Raw genomic sequence first — 19,548 nt, forward strand, 5'->3', positions numbered from 1 at the left:
ATTTCTATTATTCACTTTGATCTGAAGAGCCTGGGGAAACAGACACACAACTTAAGCAGCTGTGTGAATTTTCCTTAACTTCTGCAGGAACATTTATGATGCACCTCCTCCAGCCCTAGGCACAGTGCAGAGGTCAATGCCTCTTCCATAACTGGATCTTTACCCACAATTACTTTCTTCCAGTCCTCCCAGAGCACAAACCCTTGTAAACCTTCAAGTCACCTTCCTCCTCTTACCCTGCCATTTAGCAACTAAAGTCAAAGACATTCACTGTTTTATTTTACCTACAACTCTAACTGATATAGCCCTTTCAAATCTATGAAGTGCAAGTACAGACATAATGCTTTGAATGAATAAAAGATCACCAGCAGGGACTTCCCTGGTGGTCCAATAGTTGAGACTTCGCCTTTCCATGCAGGTGGTGAGCGTTTAATCTCTGGTGGGGGAGTTAAGATCCCACATGCCTTGCGGCCAAAAAACTAAAACATAAAACAGAAGCAATTCTGTAACAAATTCAACAAAGACTTTTTTAAAAAAGAAAGATCACCAGTTAACTTGAAAGCTGTAAGTAAGGTGCAGAAAGTGTCTATCTTGCAGAGGAGCATAGAAGCGGTGAATGCCCACCTGAATCCCAACAAGTATCCTGACCTAAGTAACCAGTTTATAGGAAATACACAGGAGAGAGGAATGTACTAAAAGATATCAATCAGGAGGATCTCGTCAGTTGAATGTGAGAAATTTTACAGGACAAGTAATTTGGTTTATTTAAAAACTGGTGTGGAAGAAGGGGGAGGGGAAACCGCTAGAGACAGGGACATACTAATCATATGCAATTTTTGGATCTTGTTTGGGTATAAATTTAAACCAATCAATGGCTCAAAGACCTTTCTCAGACAATCTGGGAAATGTAAAAACATCTGGAATGTAAGATAATATTAAGGAATTATTGTTAATTCTTTTAATTAATCTTAAATCCATTTAAAAATTACTGTCAATCTTTATAAAATAGATATTATAGTTATGTTCAACAAATTTATTGTTTACAGATTCATACTGATGTGTAGGTGGGAGAGATGGTATTACATGTAAGATCTGAAGTTCACTCCATTGCCCTAAAGAGGAAGCAGATGTGGTCCAAGAGCAAGATGCTCCCACGTGCAAGTTTAGAGGTGGTGTTTGTGGGTGATGTGATGACAAGTTTGGACTGTGAATCGATGGCGATGGGCAGTGAAGGAAGTGATGACTAATGGGGTGAGAAGTCACTTTTCAGCACTAAGCAAGATTTAACAACATAGTAAATATTCTTCAAATCGTTTTGAACAATGGTTATTCCACCTGGAAATGCTCTAAATGTACTTCACTGTTGTCACCCTGAACTCTCAGATCTGCCTGGCTAGCTCCTGCACTATTTTTCATACTCACAACATTCTTATAATGCAAAAAAGGGGACAGATATAAGAACAATAGGACAGAAATTCTATATTTAATTAAAGTAGGGATCCCAGAAGTTAATTGACTCCAATTTGTCTTTTCAAGCTTAGAAAGAGCCAGCCCAGAGATCCCTTGAACAAGGAAGCGGGCCAGGACTCACAGAATTTAATGCAGTATCCTGGCTCATAATTCTTCCTTCCAGCTGGCGAGACCCTCCTGAAAGGAAGAAAGGCTGAGCAGAGAGTAGTGCAGGCTTAGGGCAGCTCTCTCACAGGAAGTTTCTGGCCCCTAGAGCCATGCAGCTGACTCCACTGCCAGGTTGCTCGGGAGTACTGGGGGTGTGACACAGTTAGTAGGGGTCAGGCCCTCCTGCTGGGGTTGCTCCTGGCCACCCTGTTCCTGGGCTGGCGTGGGCCTTGGGCTGATACGGCACCAGGGAGGTAGGACATTCAGCCCAATTGTGCTTAAAGACATCCTCATCTCCTCTCCTCCTTCCACGACGCCTTGCTCTCCAATCAACCTTCTACCTCTTCCTTGTTCAATGGGAAAGTAACCCCACTCTGTTCTCTGCTTTCTACCACAACTCAAGCTCATGTACAGCCATGGGTCTCTTCTTACGATTCAGTTGGCAGACAGGCACCAAGGAGAATCAAGAAATACCCTGCAGAGTATCTGTCATTATTTCTTTTCAATAATATTTATAGCCCAGTGCTAAACACTGAACCAGTGACAGAAAACAGAGCAAATAAAAACACTCATCTTTTATTTTCACTGGTTGAGAACAACTGAATTAGATGAAACTGAAGCAAAATAAAAGAGAAAACACAAATAACACGTTTAGAAATTACAATATTGTTATTATAAATGCAAAGTGCTTTGGAAATGAAATGCTGTCTTAGAATAAATACAAATTTGTAATGGGACCTTCAAGGCCCAGAGGGATAAGTAATTCTGTGGTAGGAAGCTTCTAGAAGAAGATGCAGAAGAGCCTCAGTACCTATTACTTACGATGCAAACATCACAGATAAGCTCTAAAATCTCTTCTACCTCACACTCACTCTGAAGACCAAGGAACACCTTGAAAATACTAATGTGCTCTCATTAGTTTTCATTATTAATCAATAGATGTACCAGCCAACGGGGTTACCATCTACTATACATCATGAGCTATAGACATAATTTGTCTTAGAAAGATTTAACAACATAGTAAATATTCTTTAAACTGTTTTGAACTATGGTTATTCCATCTGGAAATGCTCTAAATGTACTTCAAACACTCAATCAGACAGAGGCTCATTTTCACTAACAAGTCTGTACCACCATTCTTGGAGCACCTCTTCTTAATTCAGAGAAATTTCAACACAGCTCTATTTGGTCACTGAAAACCAGAATCCTATAGGTCACAGTACTGTACTTCGTCCCAGGGCTCAGTCTGGTTTTAAGGTTCAGATAAAAGCTTTTCAATAAGAAAACCATCCTATATAGAAAAAAGGCAACTGTACCTTTCTATGTCATTTACAAGGGCCAAGTTTGGTCTGGATGCCAGCTAGAAGGAGATTAATTTTCCCATTGCTCCCATTAAATAAATCCATCAAGATTATATCTGAGATTAGCATGGTTTCAGGATCTGGGCAATATTAGGTCCTACGACGTTTTGGCTACAGAAAGCAGATCTGAAAAATTTAAATGGGGAAAAAGACAATATTAATATGATTCCAGGGTAGGTGAGGTAGAAAATGTAGGTAGGTCTTCTAATTTAATGAGTAGTTATTATTTTATAAACACTTTCACAAATACAGTATTGGTTTCTTAAATAATTTTTCTTCTCTTTAACTGCAAACTTTTGAAGGCCACACATTTTTATACTATTTGCAAATTTCAAATTATATATGGATTTTAAATGTCATTTACAAAGTTTAAACTGTGTTTGAAAATGCAAAGGAAAAAGTAAGACTTACTTATATCCATATTTTCCAGATATATCTATCACCATTTCTGCTCCCAGCTTACTCTGAGAACGTTCAAATGAATACTCCTTCCAAATGAACTCAATGCTTGTAATATTTCCAACATTAATGTCTGCATCAATTAAATCTGTATAAGTCATGCCTGGCTTCAGTGTTCCACTGTCAATAGAAAAATAAAACTCATAAGCTTGCACTGGGTAGACATAATATTGAAGTTGAAGACAACATCTGTGTGTATCATGGAAGAGAAAGTTTCATTTCTCTGCATTTGATTATAGGAGATTTATTCTCGCCATTCACCTTGGTCAGCATCTCAGAACAGCACAATTCTAAAGCTTGAAAAAAGAGTGAGGTAAATGAGAAGCCTGACTAGTTGATTTTTAGGGGCTAGTTTTCCACAGTGAAAGCTCTGGTCTTGGCTTCGTGGTATCAGAAACTAGAGTTTATTGACACCCAAAAATCATCAGACTATCAATGATAGACTGAATTCACACAAAAATTAAAGAAAAACTAGAAGCCTGTTTATCAGCTCACAGTGGTGCAATGCTTCCTTTTCATTAACCAAAATGTACTCCTATCCTTCCCTTGGTACCTTCTTCATCTGTATAAAAAGAATTGGGAAACCAAACTAATGATAAAGAAAGATGTTTTGGTGAATGTGGAAATAGATTAGAGAGAATAAGTCATAAGAGACTTGAGACATAAGACATGTTTTATGCCAGCCAAAATTATTCTAGATGAGATATCTTTAGTCCTGTTACTTCCTTATTGCTTTGTTAATGTACTGTTTATCTCCTCTAACTGGAGGAAGAGTTCCATGAGAGAAGGACCCATGTCTGTTTCCCCAGCAGTTAAAACAATTCTTGGTATATACAATAGGCATTTAAATGTTTGCTGAATGCGCGAACGGATGCTGCTATTCCTAGGGCCTGTCTCGTTTCATTACATGTAGAATTAATTGATTTAATTACCAGAGGAAAACTTTTTTTCAGGTTATTAGGGGTCATTTCCCTATTGCTCCATGAACTGTCTTCACTCAGTGCACACACAGTACAGCTCTTCATGATGGTGTCATTGGAAACCCAAATAACTAAAATATAATGTACAGTGAGGGCTTCCCTGGTGCCTCAGCAGCGGTAAAGAATCTGTCTGCCAATTCAGGAGATGTGGATTCGGTCCCTCGGTTGGGAAGATCCCCTGGAGAAGGAAATGGCAACCCACTCCAGTATGTTTGCCTGGGAAATCCCATGGACAGAGGAGCCTGGTGGGCTATAGTCCATGGGTTTGCAAAAGAGTCAGACACAACTGAGCGTATTAGCATGCAAGCATGGACTCTATGGTGAAGCCAGACTCTTAAAGCTTGACTCAAGAGTGGGACTAGACTAGCACACAAATTCATTTAGCAGACTTCATTTCAAGATGAAACATTTACTGGGGACCTGAAATGCTTAACTATTCTTTAAAAAGAGGATCGGATAATTATGCAAGGATATGACAAATAGCTTCTTTAGACATTAGCAAAAGAAGTAGAGAGATGACAAAACATTCTCACAAATTTTAGAAGGGGCGGGAATGATGCATTTCTCCCCACCTGACCCAGGTCAGCTGCCTTTGTGCAGGATACAAATCCCACAGCCTCAGGCAGTGAGTGCACTGTGGGCTTTAGAGCCACAGACACAACATCGTGTTGAACTATTCTCAGAGGAACAGCTTAATGCAGATGTGAAGAACAAGTGGACATGAGATCTGCTAAGACAGGGAAGGGTATTTGGAACATGGAACAGTATGGATAAAGGTCAGGAAGGGAGGAAAGAGTGAGATCTATCTTAATGCTGAGTGGTGTAATCAGGGTAATGTGGCTGAGCTGAAGAAGAATAAAGCCAAACAGTAGGAAGAATGGCTAGAAATTGTGGGTTGGAGCCTGTGTGTGAACCAGGATCCAGACAATCACTGACTGAACTCATCTTTACAGACAGCTGCACCAAGGCAAGATGACAAGCACAAAGGCTGCCAGAGTGATTAATCCAAAGTATCCCTCAACAGATGACCACAAAACCTCTGCTTTTTGTACCTCTGCCTTGTATTTGAAGATGATGTAAATCACAGAGCCAAAACATCTAATTAATTCATCAGTTCACAAAGCGGTAACATCTAATTAGTGTGTACAATGTTAATTCTGAAATGAGTTGCAGAATTAAGTCATGGAAGTAGAAGACGTAATTAAAAATGCTAAGGCTGATCAAAATAAAAATTAAGGAAAACTCAAGATAAAAGAGACTGTAGCCTTTTATGAGAGTGGAGGGTGAATATCTCTACTGAATTAGTCCTACCTTTGACTATCTTAACACATATCCTATACCTGTGAGTACTGTTTAGGGAGCTTATTAGAAATTTGGCCATTCATATAAATACTTTATTTCATATGGAATCTATAAAAATAAAGTGATATGCCCAAATATGTATAACAATAATGGACTGAATTAAAAGCAAATCTTGTTTTTGCAACCCATAGACTGTAGAGTCCATGGAATTCTCCAGGCCAGAATACTGGAGTAGGTAGCCTTTCCCTTCTCCAGGGGATCTTCCCAACCGAGGGATCAAACCCAGGTCTCCTGCATTGCAGGTGGATTCTTTACCAGCTGAGCCACCAGGCAAGCCCAAGAATACTGGATTGGGTAGCCTATCTCTTCTGCAGTGGATCTTCCTGACCCAGGAATCAAACCGGAGTCTCCTGCATTACAGGCGGATTCTTTACCAATTGAGCTATTAGGAAGCCCTAAAAATAAAGCGATATGCCCAAATGTGTATAACAATAATAGACTGAATTAAAAGCATAACCTGTTTCCTGTCAGTTTTTTTCCCACTTGCTTTATTATCTAGATCTGTATTTTCATCTTAACATTTCCTAACGTTTTCGGTTTGTAGCTAGAACTGTGGATGAAATAGATATTATGATTTCTATTTTATATTTGGGAAAAAAGAAAAGTTACTATCAGATGATAGCTGGCGGTACTGCAGGAAAAGAAAAAACTGAGCCTTACTGAGCAAGACGAACTGAGTACAGCACTGTTACCTGGCAGGTTATCATCTTGCCTACCTGACAAACTCAAACTCCCCTGTCTTCCCAGTCATTCCATCTACACGGAGAAATATACTTCCTTGAGTGACACTGTTCCCATCAAGTTTGACAGACAGTTTGTGCCTCCAACCTGGAAACAGAGAAAATAGGAAAGAGAGAGAGAGAAAGAAGGGTTTAAAACACGTGGAAAGCATGACATTTTTGTTACTGTTGCTCAGTTGCCAAGTCGTGTCCGACCCTTTGCGATTCCATGGACTGTAGCACAGCAGGCTTCCCTGTCCTTCACTATCTCCTGGCTACTTTAATGTAAATGTAACTTTCAGGGTTAAAGTGGAAGAGGGCTGTTTATGTTCATGAGAAAATATTAATACAACTTTATACAGCTTGAGTCAATTTGGTGAGATTATATTTTTAAAGACATATAAACTATCACATGTTGATTTTGCAAAGTAAATAGTTTAATAATATTTTTTAAAGAAAATTCTCTAATTTTCCATATATTTTTTGGACTTTAGAAAAATGTGTGTGTCTTCTTCCATCCATTACATTTGTATTCTGTGATGTGTATGCTTTCCATCAGTTCAGTTCAGTTCAGTCGCTCAGTCGTGTCCAACTCTTTGCGACCCCATGAACCGCAGCACGCCAGGCCTCCCTGTCCATCACCAACTCCCGGAGTTTACCCATACTCATGTCCATTGAGTCAGTGATGCCATCCAACCATCTCATCCTCTGTCATCCCCTTCTCCTCCTGCCCTCAATCTTTCCCAGCATCAGGGTCTTTTCAAATGAGTCAGCTCTTCGCATCAGGTGGCCAAAGTATTGGAGTTTCAGCTTCAACATCAGTCCTTCCAGTGAACACCCAGGACTAATCTGCTTTAGGATGGACTGGCTGGATCTCCTTGCAGTCTAAGGGACTCCTTGCTTTCCATAGCCAAATTCTAACTTGCCATAGTTTCACAATTAATCCAGAAAAATATCTAGAAAACTTATTGAGCAAGAAAGTCTTGTGTTTTTTTAGTGACTCAGGGGCAGAATGAATTGTCCCTTCCTCTCCTGCCCGGCTTTGTGCTAAGAGTTCCCAGTCAGTACAGGTCTGAGTCAACACAAAGCCTGCCAATAGGATAAATCCCTTGCAAACAGTCACATGTAACTTTTAAAGAACTCTAGAACTAAACAGATCTTTCATTCCGAATTCTAAAATTGTTGTATGCTTAATAACACAGAAAAAATGCAATTCTTCATAAAGTTGTTTAAAAGACTCTGAAAGGGGAAAAGATTTACTAGAGAGAATTTTCAGTTCACAAATTAATCAGCATCAGAAAGCTCCGTTTCCCTCCTTGCCCATTCCACTGCACTATCGCTGTCACCGTCACCTGCCCACTGAAAGCTAAACTCACCAGTGATGGGACTTAGCCCACGAACCCTTGGACCTATCTTTGGGGGCGGTGAATGCATTCTCCCTTCCTCATCATCTTTCTTTTCTTGACTCCCACATGGTTTTATCTTTTCTCTCTTCATTCATTCCTTAGTGTCCTTCACAGGGACGACTTTCTCTGCTCTCTTTCTCCTCATCTGATACATTTTTCTTGGGTAATTACATAATCCACTTCATAGTTTAGGTTACTGTTTAAACATTCGAATCTTTGACTGTGGACCACAGCGATCTCCAGAGGCTGAGACCCAATCTAACTGTACACGTTCAAATCCTAACAGCATCTCAGATCTAATATGTTACAAAATGAGCCCATCAACTTACTTCAAACCAGCCTCTCTGCCTGGTTACCAAGTTCAGCATATGGTATGTCATCTGCCCAGCTGGAATCATCCTTGACTTCTCCACTTTCTGCATCCCTCAAACCCATTCATTGAGCTAGACAAGGCTGATTCTCACATCCATACAAGACTACTGGAAAAACTAGATGGACCGTCTAGTCAAAGGTATGGTTTTTCCAGTATTCATGTATGGATGTGAGAGTTGGACGATAAAGAAAGCTGAGCACCGAAGAATTGATGATTTTGAAGTGCAGTGTTGGAGAAGACTCTCGAGAGTCCCTTGGAACGCAAGAAGAGTCAACCAGTCCATCCTAAAGGAAATCAGTCCTGAATATTCATTGGAAGGACTGATGCTGAAGCTGAAACTCCAATACTTTGGCCACCTGATGTGAAGAACTGACTCACTGGAAAAGACCCTGACGTTGGGAAACATTGAAGGTGGGAGGAGAAGGGGATGACAGAGGATGGGATGGTTGGATGGCATCAACGACTCAATGGACATGAGTTTGAGTAAGCTCCAGGAGTTGGTGATAGACAGGGAAGCCTGGTGTGCTGCAGTCCATGGGGTCGCAAAGAGTTGGACATGACTGAGTGACTGATTGCCAGGAGAAATATCAATAACCTCAGATATGCAGATGACACCACACTTATGGCAGAAAGTGAAGAGGAACTAAAAAGCCTCTTGATGAAAGTGAAAGAGGAGAGTGAAAAAGTTGGTTTAAAGCTCAACATTCAGAAAACTAAGATCATGGCATCTGGTCCCATCACTTCATGGGAAATAGATGGGGAAACAGTGGAAACAGTGTCAGACTTTATTTTGGGGGGCTACAAAATCACTGCTGATGGTGATTGCAGCCATGAAATTAAAAGACACTTACTCCTTGGAAGGAAAGTTATGACCAACTTAGATAGCATATTAAAAAGCAGAGATATTACTTTGCCAACAAAGGTCCATCTAGTCAAGGCTATGGTTTTTCCAGTAGTCATGTATGGATGTGAGAGTTGGACTGTGAAGAAGGCTGAACACCGAAGAATTGATGCTTTTGAAGTGTGGTGTTGGAGAAGACTCTTGAGAGTCCCTTGGACTGCAAGGAGATTCAACCAGTCCATCCTAAAGGAGATCAGTCCTGGGTTCATTGGAAGGACTGATGTTGAAGCTGAAACTCCAATACTTTGGCCACTTCATGCAAAGAGGTGACTCATTGGAAAAGACCTTGATGCTGGGAAGGATTGGGGGCAGGAGGAGAAAGGGATGACAGAGGATGAGATGGCTGGATGGCATCACCGACTCGAGGGACATGGGTTTGGGTAAACTCCGGGAGCTGGTGATGGACAGGGAGGCCTGGCGTGCTGCGATTCCTGGGGTCGCAAAGAGTCGGACACCACTGATCGACTGAACTGAACTGAAGTGAATGACTGAACTGACAAACCCATTCACCCAGTTCCTTGTTGTTTTTTTTTAATTAAAACTCTTTATTCGTTTTTATCTATTTGGCCATGCCAGGTCTTAGTGGTGGCACTCAGGATCTTCCGTCTTTAGTTACAGCATGTGGGCTCTAGTTCCCTGACCAGGGATTGAACCCACATTCCCCGTATTGGGAGCATGGAATCTTAGCCACTGGACCACCAGGGAAACCCCTCACCCAGGTCCTTTTTCCTTCCACCTGCTGAAAGATAAAACCCAAACTTCCCATATGGAGCACAATTTAATTATTTGACTGGATTTGCCTCTCTCATCTTACCCGCCTCATGTTACCTTCCTCCTGGTCTCTACAATCTCAGCAGGGGGATCTTTTTTAGATTCCAGCTCTCCCTTATCTCCAGGCATTTTCATATGCAGTTCCTTTTGCTTGGAACACTCTATTTCCTTCCCTCTGTTACTCACTTTTCAGGATCAGCGTCTAAGGCAGCTTTCCTTGGAAGGCTCCCTGAACTGAGTGCAGAAGTTCCTTCTTTGCCTCTCCCAACAGAAAGTTTATTACTCAGGGTTGAAATGGAGAATTTTCCTTTTCTTTCCCCCAGCCTAAACTCACTGTGTTGTTCTTCACTGCATCCTCAGAGTCTGGCCCGATGCCCAGTGATTTAGTAGACACTCAGTATAAACTGTTGAATATTTAAAGGTAAGTGCCTTAAGGCATTGCAATAAAATTCAGCTACGATACTTACGGGCAAATGGCGAAAGAGTCCCTGTGTTTAAAAAATAATATAATCTATTAGGCTTCATTTTTTTGAGGTGAAATCTATCAGCAAAATGACCCATTGTTGGGCAACCTTCCTTGGGACAATGGAAGCAATTTCCCTGGTGACAGAAAATAAGAGGTAATTAGAAATGTAATTAGAAATGCTGACCTTCAATAAACTCAGAATGTATTATTAAACTATAATAAATCTTTCAAATCTAAATAAAGTATATGCAGTTAAGAATGACTAAGTTGCCTAATAGACCATCCTGCCTGTTTTCAAAAACAAAACATAATAAAACAAAAACAACTGAGGGATAAGGAAAAGGGGCTGGCTGTTAGAAAAATGAGTAAATAACATGAATAGACAGACAGTCCATAGAAGAGGAAAGTCAATAGTCAATAGCTATGTAAAAAGATGCTCAATCTTACTAGCTGTCAGGATTGCAAATTAAAACAACATACAATTTCATACTCAGCAGATTTGCAAAAATTAAGGCAATTGGAAATACCAAGTATTGGTAAGATATGGAGTGGGGAATTCTCATTTGCTTCTTATGGGAATATAAATTAACAGACGTTGCAGACAGACATTTGGTAATGTCTAATAAAGATGGAAATGCGCATATGCTTTGATAATTTCACTTCTATTATATATCATGAAGAATTTTGTACACAAGTACATAGGAGATACGCAAAGGTGTTTATTGCAGAATTGCTTTTAATAACGAAAACTGCAAACAACCAAAATGCACGTTAGTAGGGGAATGAATAAAATGTGGCCAATTCCTACAGAATTACTACTAAATACAATAGGTCTATATATGTCGATGTAGATCTTATAAAATTTAATTTAAAAACAAATTCAGAAAGACACTTATAGTAAGATACTATATATATATATACATATACACACATATATGTGTATGTGTATATATATAAATTTCCCTCAAAGTTTGCCTTAGGGAAGGACATGAAGGGAATATAAAGTACTTAAATTTTATCTGTGTATTTTAAAATCTAAAGCAAGACTAAAAAAATACTAACTTAAAAAAACCAGGATAGCAATGTTGGAGTATTTGCTATTTTAGGTCTTTGAACTTTCAGACTTTTAAACTACGGATATTTAGGCTAGGACTATAGTGCATGCGTGCATGCTCAGTCGCTACAGTCGTGTCCGACTCTTTGTGATCCAATGGACCATAGACCTCCATGCTCCTGTGTCCATGGGGTTCAACCAAGAATACTGGAGTGGGTTGCCATTTCCTCCTCCAGAGAATCTTCCCAACCCAGGAATCAAATCTGCCTCTCCTGCACTGCAGGCAGATTCTTTACTGCTGAGCCACCGGGGAACCCTAGGATTATAGTAAAACACCCCATTTAAAACTCCATTTTTAATGAACAAAAATACTAACAAAATAATAAGGGCTCATATTGACTGAGTGAGTGCTTATCACGTGCAAGGCACTGTTTGAGGCGCTTTATATGCATTTAGGTCAATTAATCCTCACAAAATTCCTTATTATTATAATATTTTTAGTCTCCTTATTTAGCAGATGAAGAAACTAAAGCCCAGAGAAGTAAGCAATTTGTCTGAGTTTGTTTGTCTATTAAGTGAAGGTGCAAGAATGTGAATCAGATGGCCTAGCGCTAAAACCCGTCTTATTTTATTTATTTATTTTTAAAAATTCCATCTCATTTTTTATGACTGTTGGGCAAAAGTACAATGAAACAAGTCAAGGAAATTGACTTAATGCTCTCTAGTTTGTTGCCATAATTAGCATCTATGTGGCATAGGAGTCTATGGTTCTCCAGTTTTTAGCCGATTGAACCCCACTAACTCAAAATATACTGCGACTCTTGAGAACCTGCTTTCACCTGCCTTTGATGTAGTGAATGTCAGGATCTCTTTAGCCATTCAGAACAGCATCTGGGGCTTGAAGAAGGATGAGTTTAGGCAGAAGGAGGTTTAGGGGACATGTCACTGCTTGTCTGGCAAGGTTTCTGAGAATAGCAGTTCACCAGCCACATTATGAACAAGGAAGACATGCTCAGGAACTGAGAAGCCAGCCTGAGTGCCCACTCACCTCGATCTGTAACATGAGGGAAATACTTATTCCTGTCCCAACACTATTCTTACTCACAAAATGCTATTGCTTATAACACACTTTGGTTTGAAACCCCACATTTTTCTACCCTGATAAAACAGGGGATAGGTCTCTAAAGCACAAGCAGGAAAATCTTTCTACTTTCCACTACAAAATAGATTTTCTTTTTACCTTTTCATAGTGATAAGCAAATGAAAAATATGGTCAGCTCAGATCTGGCACCACGTGCTTCATGACTCAAGAAAAATCAGATTTGGTATTTTGTAATGTATATCGATCTGCATGGAATTCCTGTGAGCTATCTATGCCTCAGTTCTGCTCTGTGTGAATAATCAAATTTTAGTAAAATAATTTTCATGTTCCAAGTAAATAGTAATATGTTTGATTGTAGCTATTGATTGGTTCAGCCTTCTCAGGGAATCTTAAAGGATGACATTTAAAATATATACACACAAAAATTTTTGCGCTGGACTTATGCCTGGTACACAACATCTAATAACTGTATAACAAATGACCAAAAAAGCAAAATTAGATATAATTCAAAAGAACTGAAACAACCAGAATACAAATAGTTGGTTTAGTTATTTAAGCCCTTCAGCAGCCCCAGCTACTGTTCAGTACTCAGCACAGAAAGAATCTATTATTTACCAAAATGGCAGATGCATTTTTTTTTCTACATACTCAATGTTCTAATTTTTAGTTGGCTGATCATGCTTTAAAAAATGACTTGCTAATTGAACTACATGGCAAAATGCTTTACTTACTGCTTTAAAAGATTTGTAGGATCTACAAGGATAAGCAATAAATGCATCAGGATTGAGAATGCTTTCAGCATAAAAGCGATGACTTCGGGCATGGTTGCAATCAAAGAAGGAAAACACTTCTGTGAAAACAATTTCCGATTAACTGGTAGCAATGAACTGATAACTGATAGTAAGAAACATTTCCTAGAAAGTAACGTTAAATGATAGTTTCTTGACTTGGATCTGGGTCACCAGACCTTGTGTGTAGTCTTAGATATTGCACATTTATTAATATTACATATCATTTTTTTGTATCAAGAATTCTTTGTGTGAGTCTAAAGGGACATTTAATGTAGATGACTGTGTTCTGATACTAATATCCCAAACACTTCCCAGATATCTGACATAAGCACTTAGAGTTTTAAGTATCACTGTGTACACAGTATCTCTGCCTTAGACCAATTAATTCTCTTGTCTCCCTGTTTCTGCACGAATGACTGAATTCCCTCCTACTCAACCATAAAACAGCCAACAAGCTTAACCAGTGCACACCTTCAGCTGAGTTTCAAGATATGACAGGTGGAATGTATTGTAGAGAATGCTATAGACAAATTGGTTTTGTCATCGTCAGGCACAGCATTACTGCCACTAGCAGTTAGGATTACTGCAATAATTCATAAAAGTTCTAAGTACATTTGTGTATTCTGAAATACATCCCATTTATGCTCTCTTTTCCTTACATAACAACATTTTTACTACATGGCATGGGTTATTCTTCTCATGACCTACATGACTTGGCTCACCTTTGAGTCACTAGATTTTGATTTTAGTTTTGCGGCAAATCACTTATCTATAAATGTGGACTCCAAAGAGTCACTCCTTCCTAGGTCCTCACCCCTTTGCAATATGTTACTACTCTCTCCATCAAGAGATGGAACTGACTTTTTAAAAACCTTTCTGGGTTACAGGCTAGTCTTGTGACTTCTTTGACTAATAGAATGTAGAGGAACTGACACTGGGCAAGTATCATGGCCTTGGTCTTCAGCACCTTCCAGCATCTATTCTTGCTCTATTGGAACCCAGTCTCCATGTTAAGAAATTCAGGTGAACTGGCTGGGGAGAGAGGCTCTGAAGGATAACAGACCACTTAAGAGAGGAGAGCTAGTACCAAGACACTACGCATGGAAGGCCATCTTGGACCTTCCCACTCAGCTTGGCCCAGCCCAGCCCAGCTCCCAGTTGGATGCAATCACTTGCATTCACCCAATGGACACACAGCAAAGCAGAGCTCTGCCTGAATCTTGAGCCTCATAATCACAGGCAATAAAACATCATTCTCTTAATCTACTATGGTTTGTTATACAATAGATAATTGAGATCATTTCAGAAATGCAACATGGCAGTGATAAAGAATTGACATCTTTTTTTTAAGGAGGACTTCTCTTATATCAAGTTTCTTTACATACAAATTTGTATTCATAACTAATTGTGGTTTAGACAAGATGGTTCTTTAGAACAAAGGGAACTATGAATTTTAAAAGTAAATAGTTTCTTAGTAATAAATATTATGTAAAATAAAATATTTTGAAGCTGAAAAGTCATCTGAAGACATGAATGATAAATATGCTTTTAATCCAATAAAGTTGTAGGAATTATAGTATCTCAAAATGACAGCTTATGATAAATGTAGGCTTATTTTAATTCATTCTTTTACAGAATTTCAAGTACTCAGTATATAACAATTAATATAGTTATGTAAAGGAGTCTTATGATCTACATTTTATCCTACTATAAATGATTTCAAATCAGAATATAACAAATAATGAGACAGAAGTTTTATAATAGGTCTTTTTTGAAAGAATTTTGCTTACCAGTGCTAGATAGAACTGGCTTTAATTCTCATTTTGAGTATCTATAGTTTTACCAGTTTTAAGTAGTCATTGCAAATGGATACTTCTAATTACATTTACTTTCAAAACAGATAGTAAAACTTTGTAACTTAGTGCTAGTGAAGAGGAAATTCAAGCTACTTTTAATGCCATGATCTGCATTTCTTTCCTCTACAACTGCCAGATGGAAGATAGAATAATTACATCATCTAGACATTTTGACTACATGGGATCAGGCAGTGGGATATTTAGAATCATCCAAAAATTTACTGTCATGTCATCACACATTATATTACTGTGCTTTATCATATATTATGGATGATACATATCATTATTTACATGATAATGATATAGAGATAGGGAGGAATGGAACTCCCAAACAATAACTTTCTGGTGTCTTATAAAGTGCCTTATTATTATTATTGGCAACTGCTATAAAGGGCTAAATACTATTTGTTTCATTTATAATTAAATTAACTTGTGATCCAGGGTGATTCTGTTAAAAAGCAAATCAAACCATGTTCTTCTGCTCAAAATCCTCCCATGGCTCCTATCCCCCTTAAGTAAAAGCTGAAGTCTTTGCTACAGTCCATAAGACCCTGCATTATCTCCCTCTGCCCTGTTCCTTCTCTAACCTCATGCCCTACTACTCTCCTCTCTTTTATTTCACTCTGGCCACAACAGGCTCCTTGCTGCCATGAACCTCACAGGCTCCTGCCCCAGGCCCTTTGCACTTGCCATTCCCACCTCTCAGCCTGGAATGCCTTTCACCCAGGTCCCTGCATGGCTAACTCCTTCAGGTCGTCTTTTCAGTAAGGACTGCCTGTCCACCCTACCAAAAACCTGCTTCCCCTAGGTCACCCACACTGTCACCATCACATCATATTCCCATTACATGCTTTGTTTTGTCTCCTTAGCACTTATTCTATTACTGTTTTTCTAGCAAAGTAGGGTATTAGCTCCTACTAATTTTTGTCTTCTGTATGCATTCCTACATCTACTATTCTTAGAATAATGCCTGGCACATAGTAAGCACTCAATACATATCTATTGGATGACTATGTCCTCCTTGTTCATACTGAGTGAGACATTCTGTTAGACCCTGGGGTTACAGACTTAACTAAAACATGGACCCTGGCCTTGCAGACCTCACAACTGCCAGGAACTTCATACATGCTATTGTGTTTTGGGCTAAAATATATTTTTACATTATATTGTATTCAAAAGCATATTCTCTCCAAGAAGGGTGCTCATTGAGTTTATAACTGCAGTTTAGAAAGCATTTACCTTCCTTGTAAATATTGAGATCAAATTTAAATAAAGGTGTAATTAAATCTTCACATCCTGGCATGTACTTCCCTCCATTTGGGTAAAAGTCAAGGTGACCACAAGCATTAATAGTTCCAGCACCTGAAATTAAAAAAAGCAAGATACATGCTTCTAAAATTCTCCTCCATCTTTCAGTGCACTTTCGATTTGTGTTAAAAACTTACCAAGCTCAAAGAAGAGGCGAACCGCGTTTGTATGGATAACATCAACAAAGTTGGCGTCTGAGGGATCCAGTCTGACTTCATTTGGAGTGTCATGGAAACATGGCCCTGCTGGGTCCAATCCTAGGAAAAAGCATAATATGTGTTAAACTAAGACATATAAAAGTATGTTGACAGTGTTGCTATTTTGGAAGGAGAGATGGTGAAGGAAAAGTATTCTTTCTTATATGATTTATGTAGGTCAAACACCACTCAGCCTGAAGGACAGATACATAAACTGTAGGATGTGTTTATATTTATAAACGCAGGATCTGTACATACTGCAATGTCAGATTCCTACACACAAGCAAGGCTGTGTCTGGATAATACCAAACCAGCTAACAAAGTCAGAAAAGTCAAAGCAGCTACTCTAGGGTCTGTACATGGAATATCATACAGACAACTAAGGTTATGGATTGCAGACCACCTTAAAAGAAACATTTATATGTAAAAAAAATAAAAATAAAAGCTAAGAACTCTTTAAAATGTAAAGATGAATCACAAAGCAACACAGTTAAAATAATAGAATCATGCTGCTGCTAAGTCGCTTCAGTTGTGTCTGACTCTGTGCGACCCCATAGACGGCAGCCCGCCAGGCTCCCCCGTCCATGAGATTTTCTAGGCAAGAGTACTGGAGTGGGTTGCCACTGCCTTCTCCAATGCATGAAAGTGAAAAGTGAAGTGAAGTCGCTCAGTCGTGTCCGACTCCTAGCAACCCCATGGACTGCAGCCTACCAGGCTCCTCCGTCCATGGGATTTTCCAGGCAAGAGTACTGGAGTGGGGTGCCATTGCCTTCCTCAGTTAAGGCTCACTTAGTTCCATTCATTGTATTACAAACAAAAGCCTGAAGCTCAGGGAAGTGAAGGGACTTGACAAGGCCATCATATGTTAGATGCAAAATGGACCATCATATATTAGATGCAAAATGGTGGTCAGATTTCAGTCCATTGTCTCCCATCCAAATGTCTACTAAAACTAAGGTTAAGATATCAAAGGTCTCTAAAATGTTATGATCATTCACATAACTCCTCATTTACATATTTGACAATTATTTATCAAGCACTTATTATGTGCCAGGAACAGAGTTTTGCAACTGGATAAAAGAAATAAGGACTAGTCTGTCCTCAAGGAGCTTTCTGTTTGGAGGGGAAGGCACCGCAATTCAAAGTGCTCAGTGCTGAGACAGGTGAGCGCAGGTGTTATGCAAGTACAGAGAAGCAACAGGCAACCCAGTCTTGAGAAACTGGGACATGCTTCTGCTAGAGATGAGAAATGCAAGCAGAGATCTGAGGGAGTAGAAGAGTCAGCCAGGGTGAAGATGAGGTCAGTAGCATCCTGGGAAGAGGACAGAGAGTATACATGCCCATCAGGCGAGAGTATTGACCACATCTGGGAAACTGCAACTAGCTTTCAAGGGCCGGTGCATAGGATTTTAGAATTTGGTGAAAGAAGAAGACAGCATTGTAGGCAGGAGCCAGATGTAATCAGCTGAGCCACGATGAGTTTGGACATGACCTGGTTGTCGATGGGCAGTTCTTACAAGTTTGCCAAAGGGCAGGTTTACAGTCAGATTTGTATTTTAGCAAAGTCTCTTTGCTGTGAAGTAGAGACTGGGTCTCAGAGTGGAGGGGACTCAGAGCTGAGCTGTATCTGACCCCTGGGAAAATGCAGCAGGAGTGAGCAATGAATATGTCACAGCTGTGGGGTGTGTATTACCTCAGCATGATAGACTACTATGATTCCATTTTTGTTTTTATTTGTCTTAGTCATATAATCATAGAGAAAGAAATGATAGAATGAGAGGAGGCAAGGAGAGAAGACGGGGCCTAGATAGAACGTTGAAGAACACCAACATGTAAGGAAAGGCGGAAGAAAAGGAACCTGCGAGGGAGCCTGGAAAGAAGCTGTCAGACAAGAAAAAAACAACCAAGAAGATGCAAGAAGAAGGGGAACCACAGGAGCCAAGAGAGGGTGCTGCAACAGCGAGGAGGGGTTAGCGAGTCAGAGGGGCCAAGGAAAGTAAAGATGGGAAAGGCCTGGGAGAGTCCCACTAAGAGGCCCTTGTTGGTCTTAGTGGTTTTGCTGGCAGGGCTGGGAAAGAAACCAGACTGCAGTGGGTTGAGCAGAGCACAGCCCTCAAGGAAACGTGGCCAATTCCTTTTAGAGGAGTTGGAATCTGAGTGAGGCAAGCTAGGGCATTGGTGAGAAGAGGCTGTGGTCTAAGGAGGAACCGGGACGTGTCAGTTCTGATAGAGCTGGGGAAAAGAGCTTGACAAGATGGGAGGAAAAGCAGACAAATGACAGTGAGGTCCCCAAAGCTGGCAAGGGACCCAGAGCACAGGTGAAAAGATAAAATTAGACAGAGGGGTCAATGAAGTAAACCAACAGGCATCTGTGCAAAATATCCAAGCTTAAAAGAAAGATGCACAAGTATTTGTCTCACAATTAATCTTCAACTCTAGGGAGAATTGTTTATGCTAATGTACAATTGCTCATTAGATACAATCTTCTGATGATGTCAGGAGTTCAGCAGAGATGGATCCAAATATAGCAGGTACAGCTCAGATGATGTTGATGTGAGGACAAGGCAACCAGATACGTTTTTTTAAAAAAGACAACTAGTGTTTTCAAGAGGCAGGGAAGGGAGAATCTTGGATTTGTGGTTCTAAGAGATCTCAGGAGGAAGATCAACAGGAGGGAGAACTAGAAGGTTCAACCTCTTAACTGATCTGAGTTGGGGAGGTGCGACCCCTACTGCATGAATGAGAGCTTCACCTTTTGGGAGCTGAGTTTGTTAGTGTGTATGTATTTAGATGCATGTGTGTATCAGCATAGAGAATAACCTCTT

General features: G+C 39.8%; 1 protein-coding gene across 3 annotated transcripts in view; it reads right to left on the reverse strand.

Annotated features, from left to right (window-relative positions):
• Positions 1-259: 259 nt before the first annotated feature.
• PNLIPRP3 (pancreatic lipase related protein 3) overlaps positions 260-19,548 on the reverse strand; it is a 35,629-nt gene continuing 16,340 nt past the window's right edge. For 2 of the 3 annotated variants that reach the window (XM_081573506.1, XM_081573507.1), the window contains 7 exons: positions 16,664-16,783; positions 16,458-16,580; positions 13,303-13,421; positions 10,417-10,549; positions 6,496-6,607; positions 3,390-3,557; positions 2,271-3,104 (listed from right to left, as the gene is read on the reverse strand). In XM_081573506.1, coding sequence (XP_081429632.1) covers positions 3,041-3,104; positions 3,390-3,557; positions 6,496-6,607; positions 10,417-10,549; positions 13,303-13,421; positions 16,458-16,580; positions 16,664-16,783 — 839 coding nt within the window. In that variant the 3' untranslated portion in view covers positions 2,271-3,040. Of the gene's footprint in view, positions 480-2,270; positions 3,105-3,389; positions 3,558-6,495; positions 6,608-10,416; positions 10,550-13,302; positions 13,422-16,457; positions 16,581-16,663; positions 16,784-19,548 lie in introns of those variants that run through there. The other variant, XR_014077806.1, reaches the window with a different exon arrangement.

Source organism: Giraffa tippelskirchi, chromosome 2 (genome assembly GCF_054371585.1).
Source record: "Giraffa tippelskirchi isolate mGirTip1 chromosome 2, T2T-mGirTip1v1.2.pri, whole genome shotgun sequence".
NCBI lineage: Eukaryota > Metazoa > Chordata > Mammalia > Artiodactyla > Giraffidae > Giraffa > Giraffa tippelskirchi.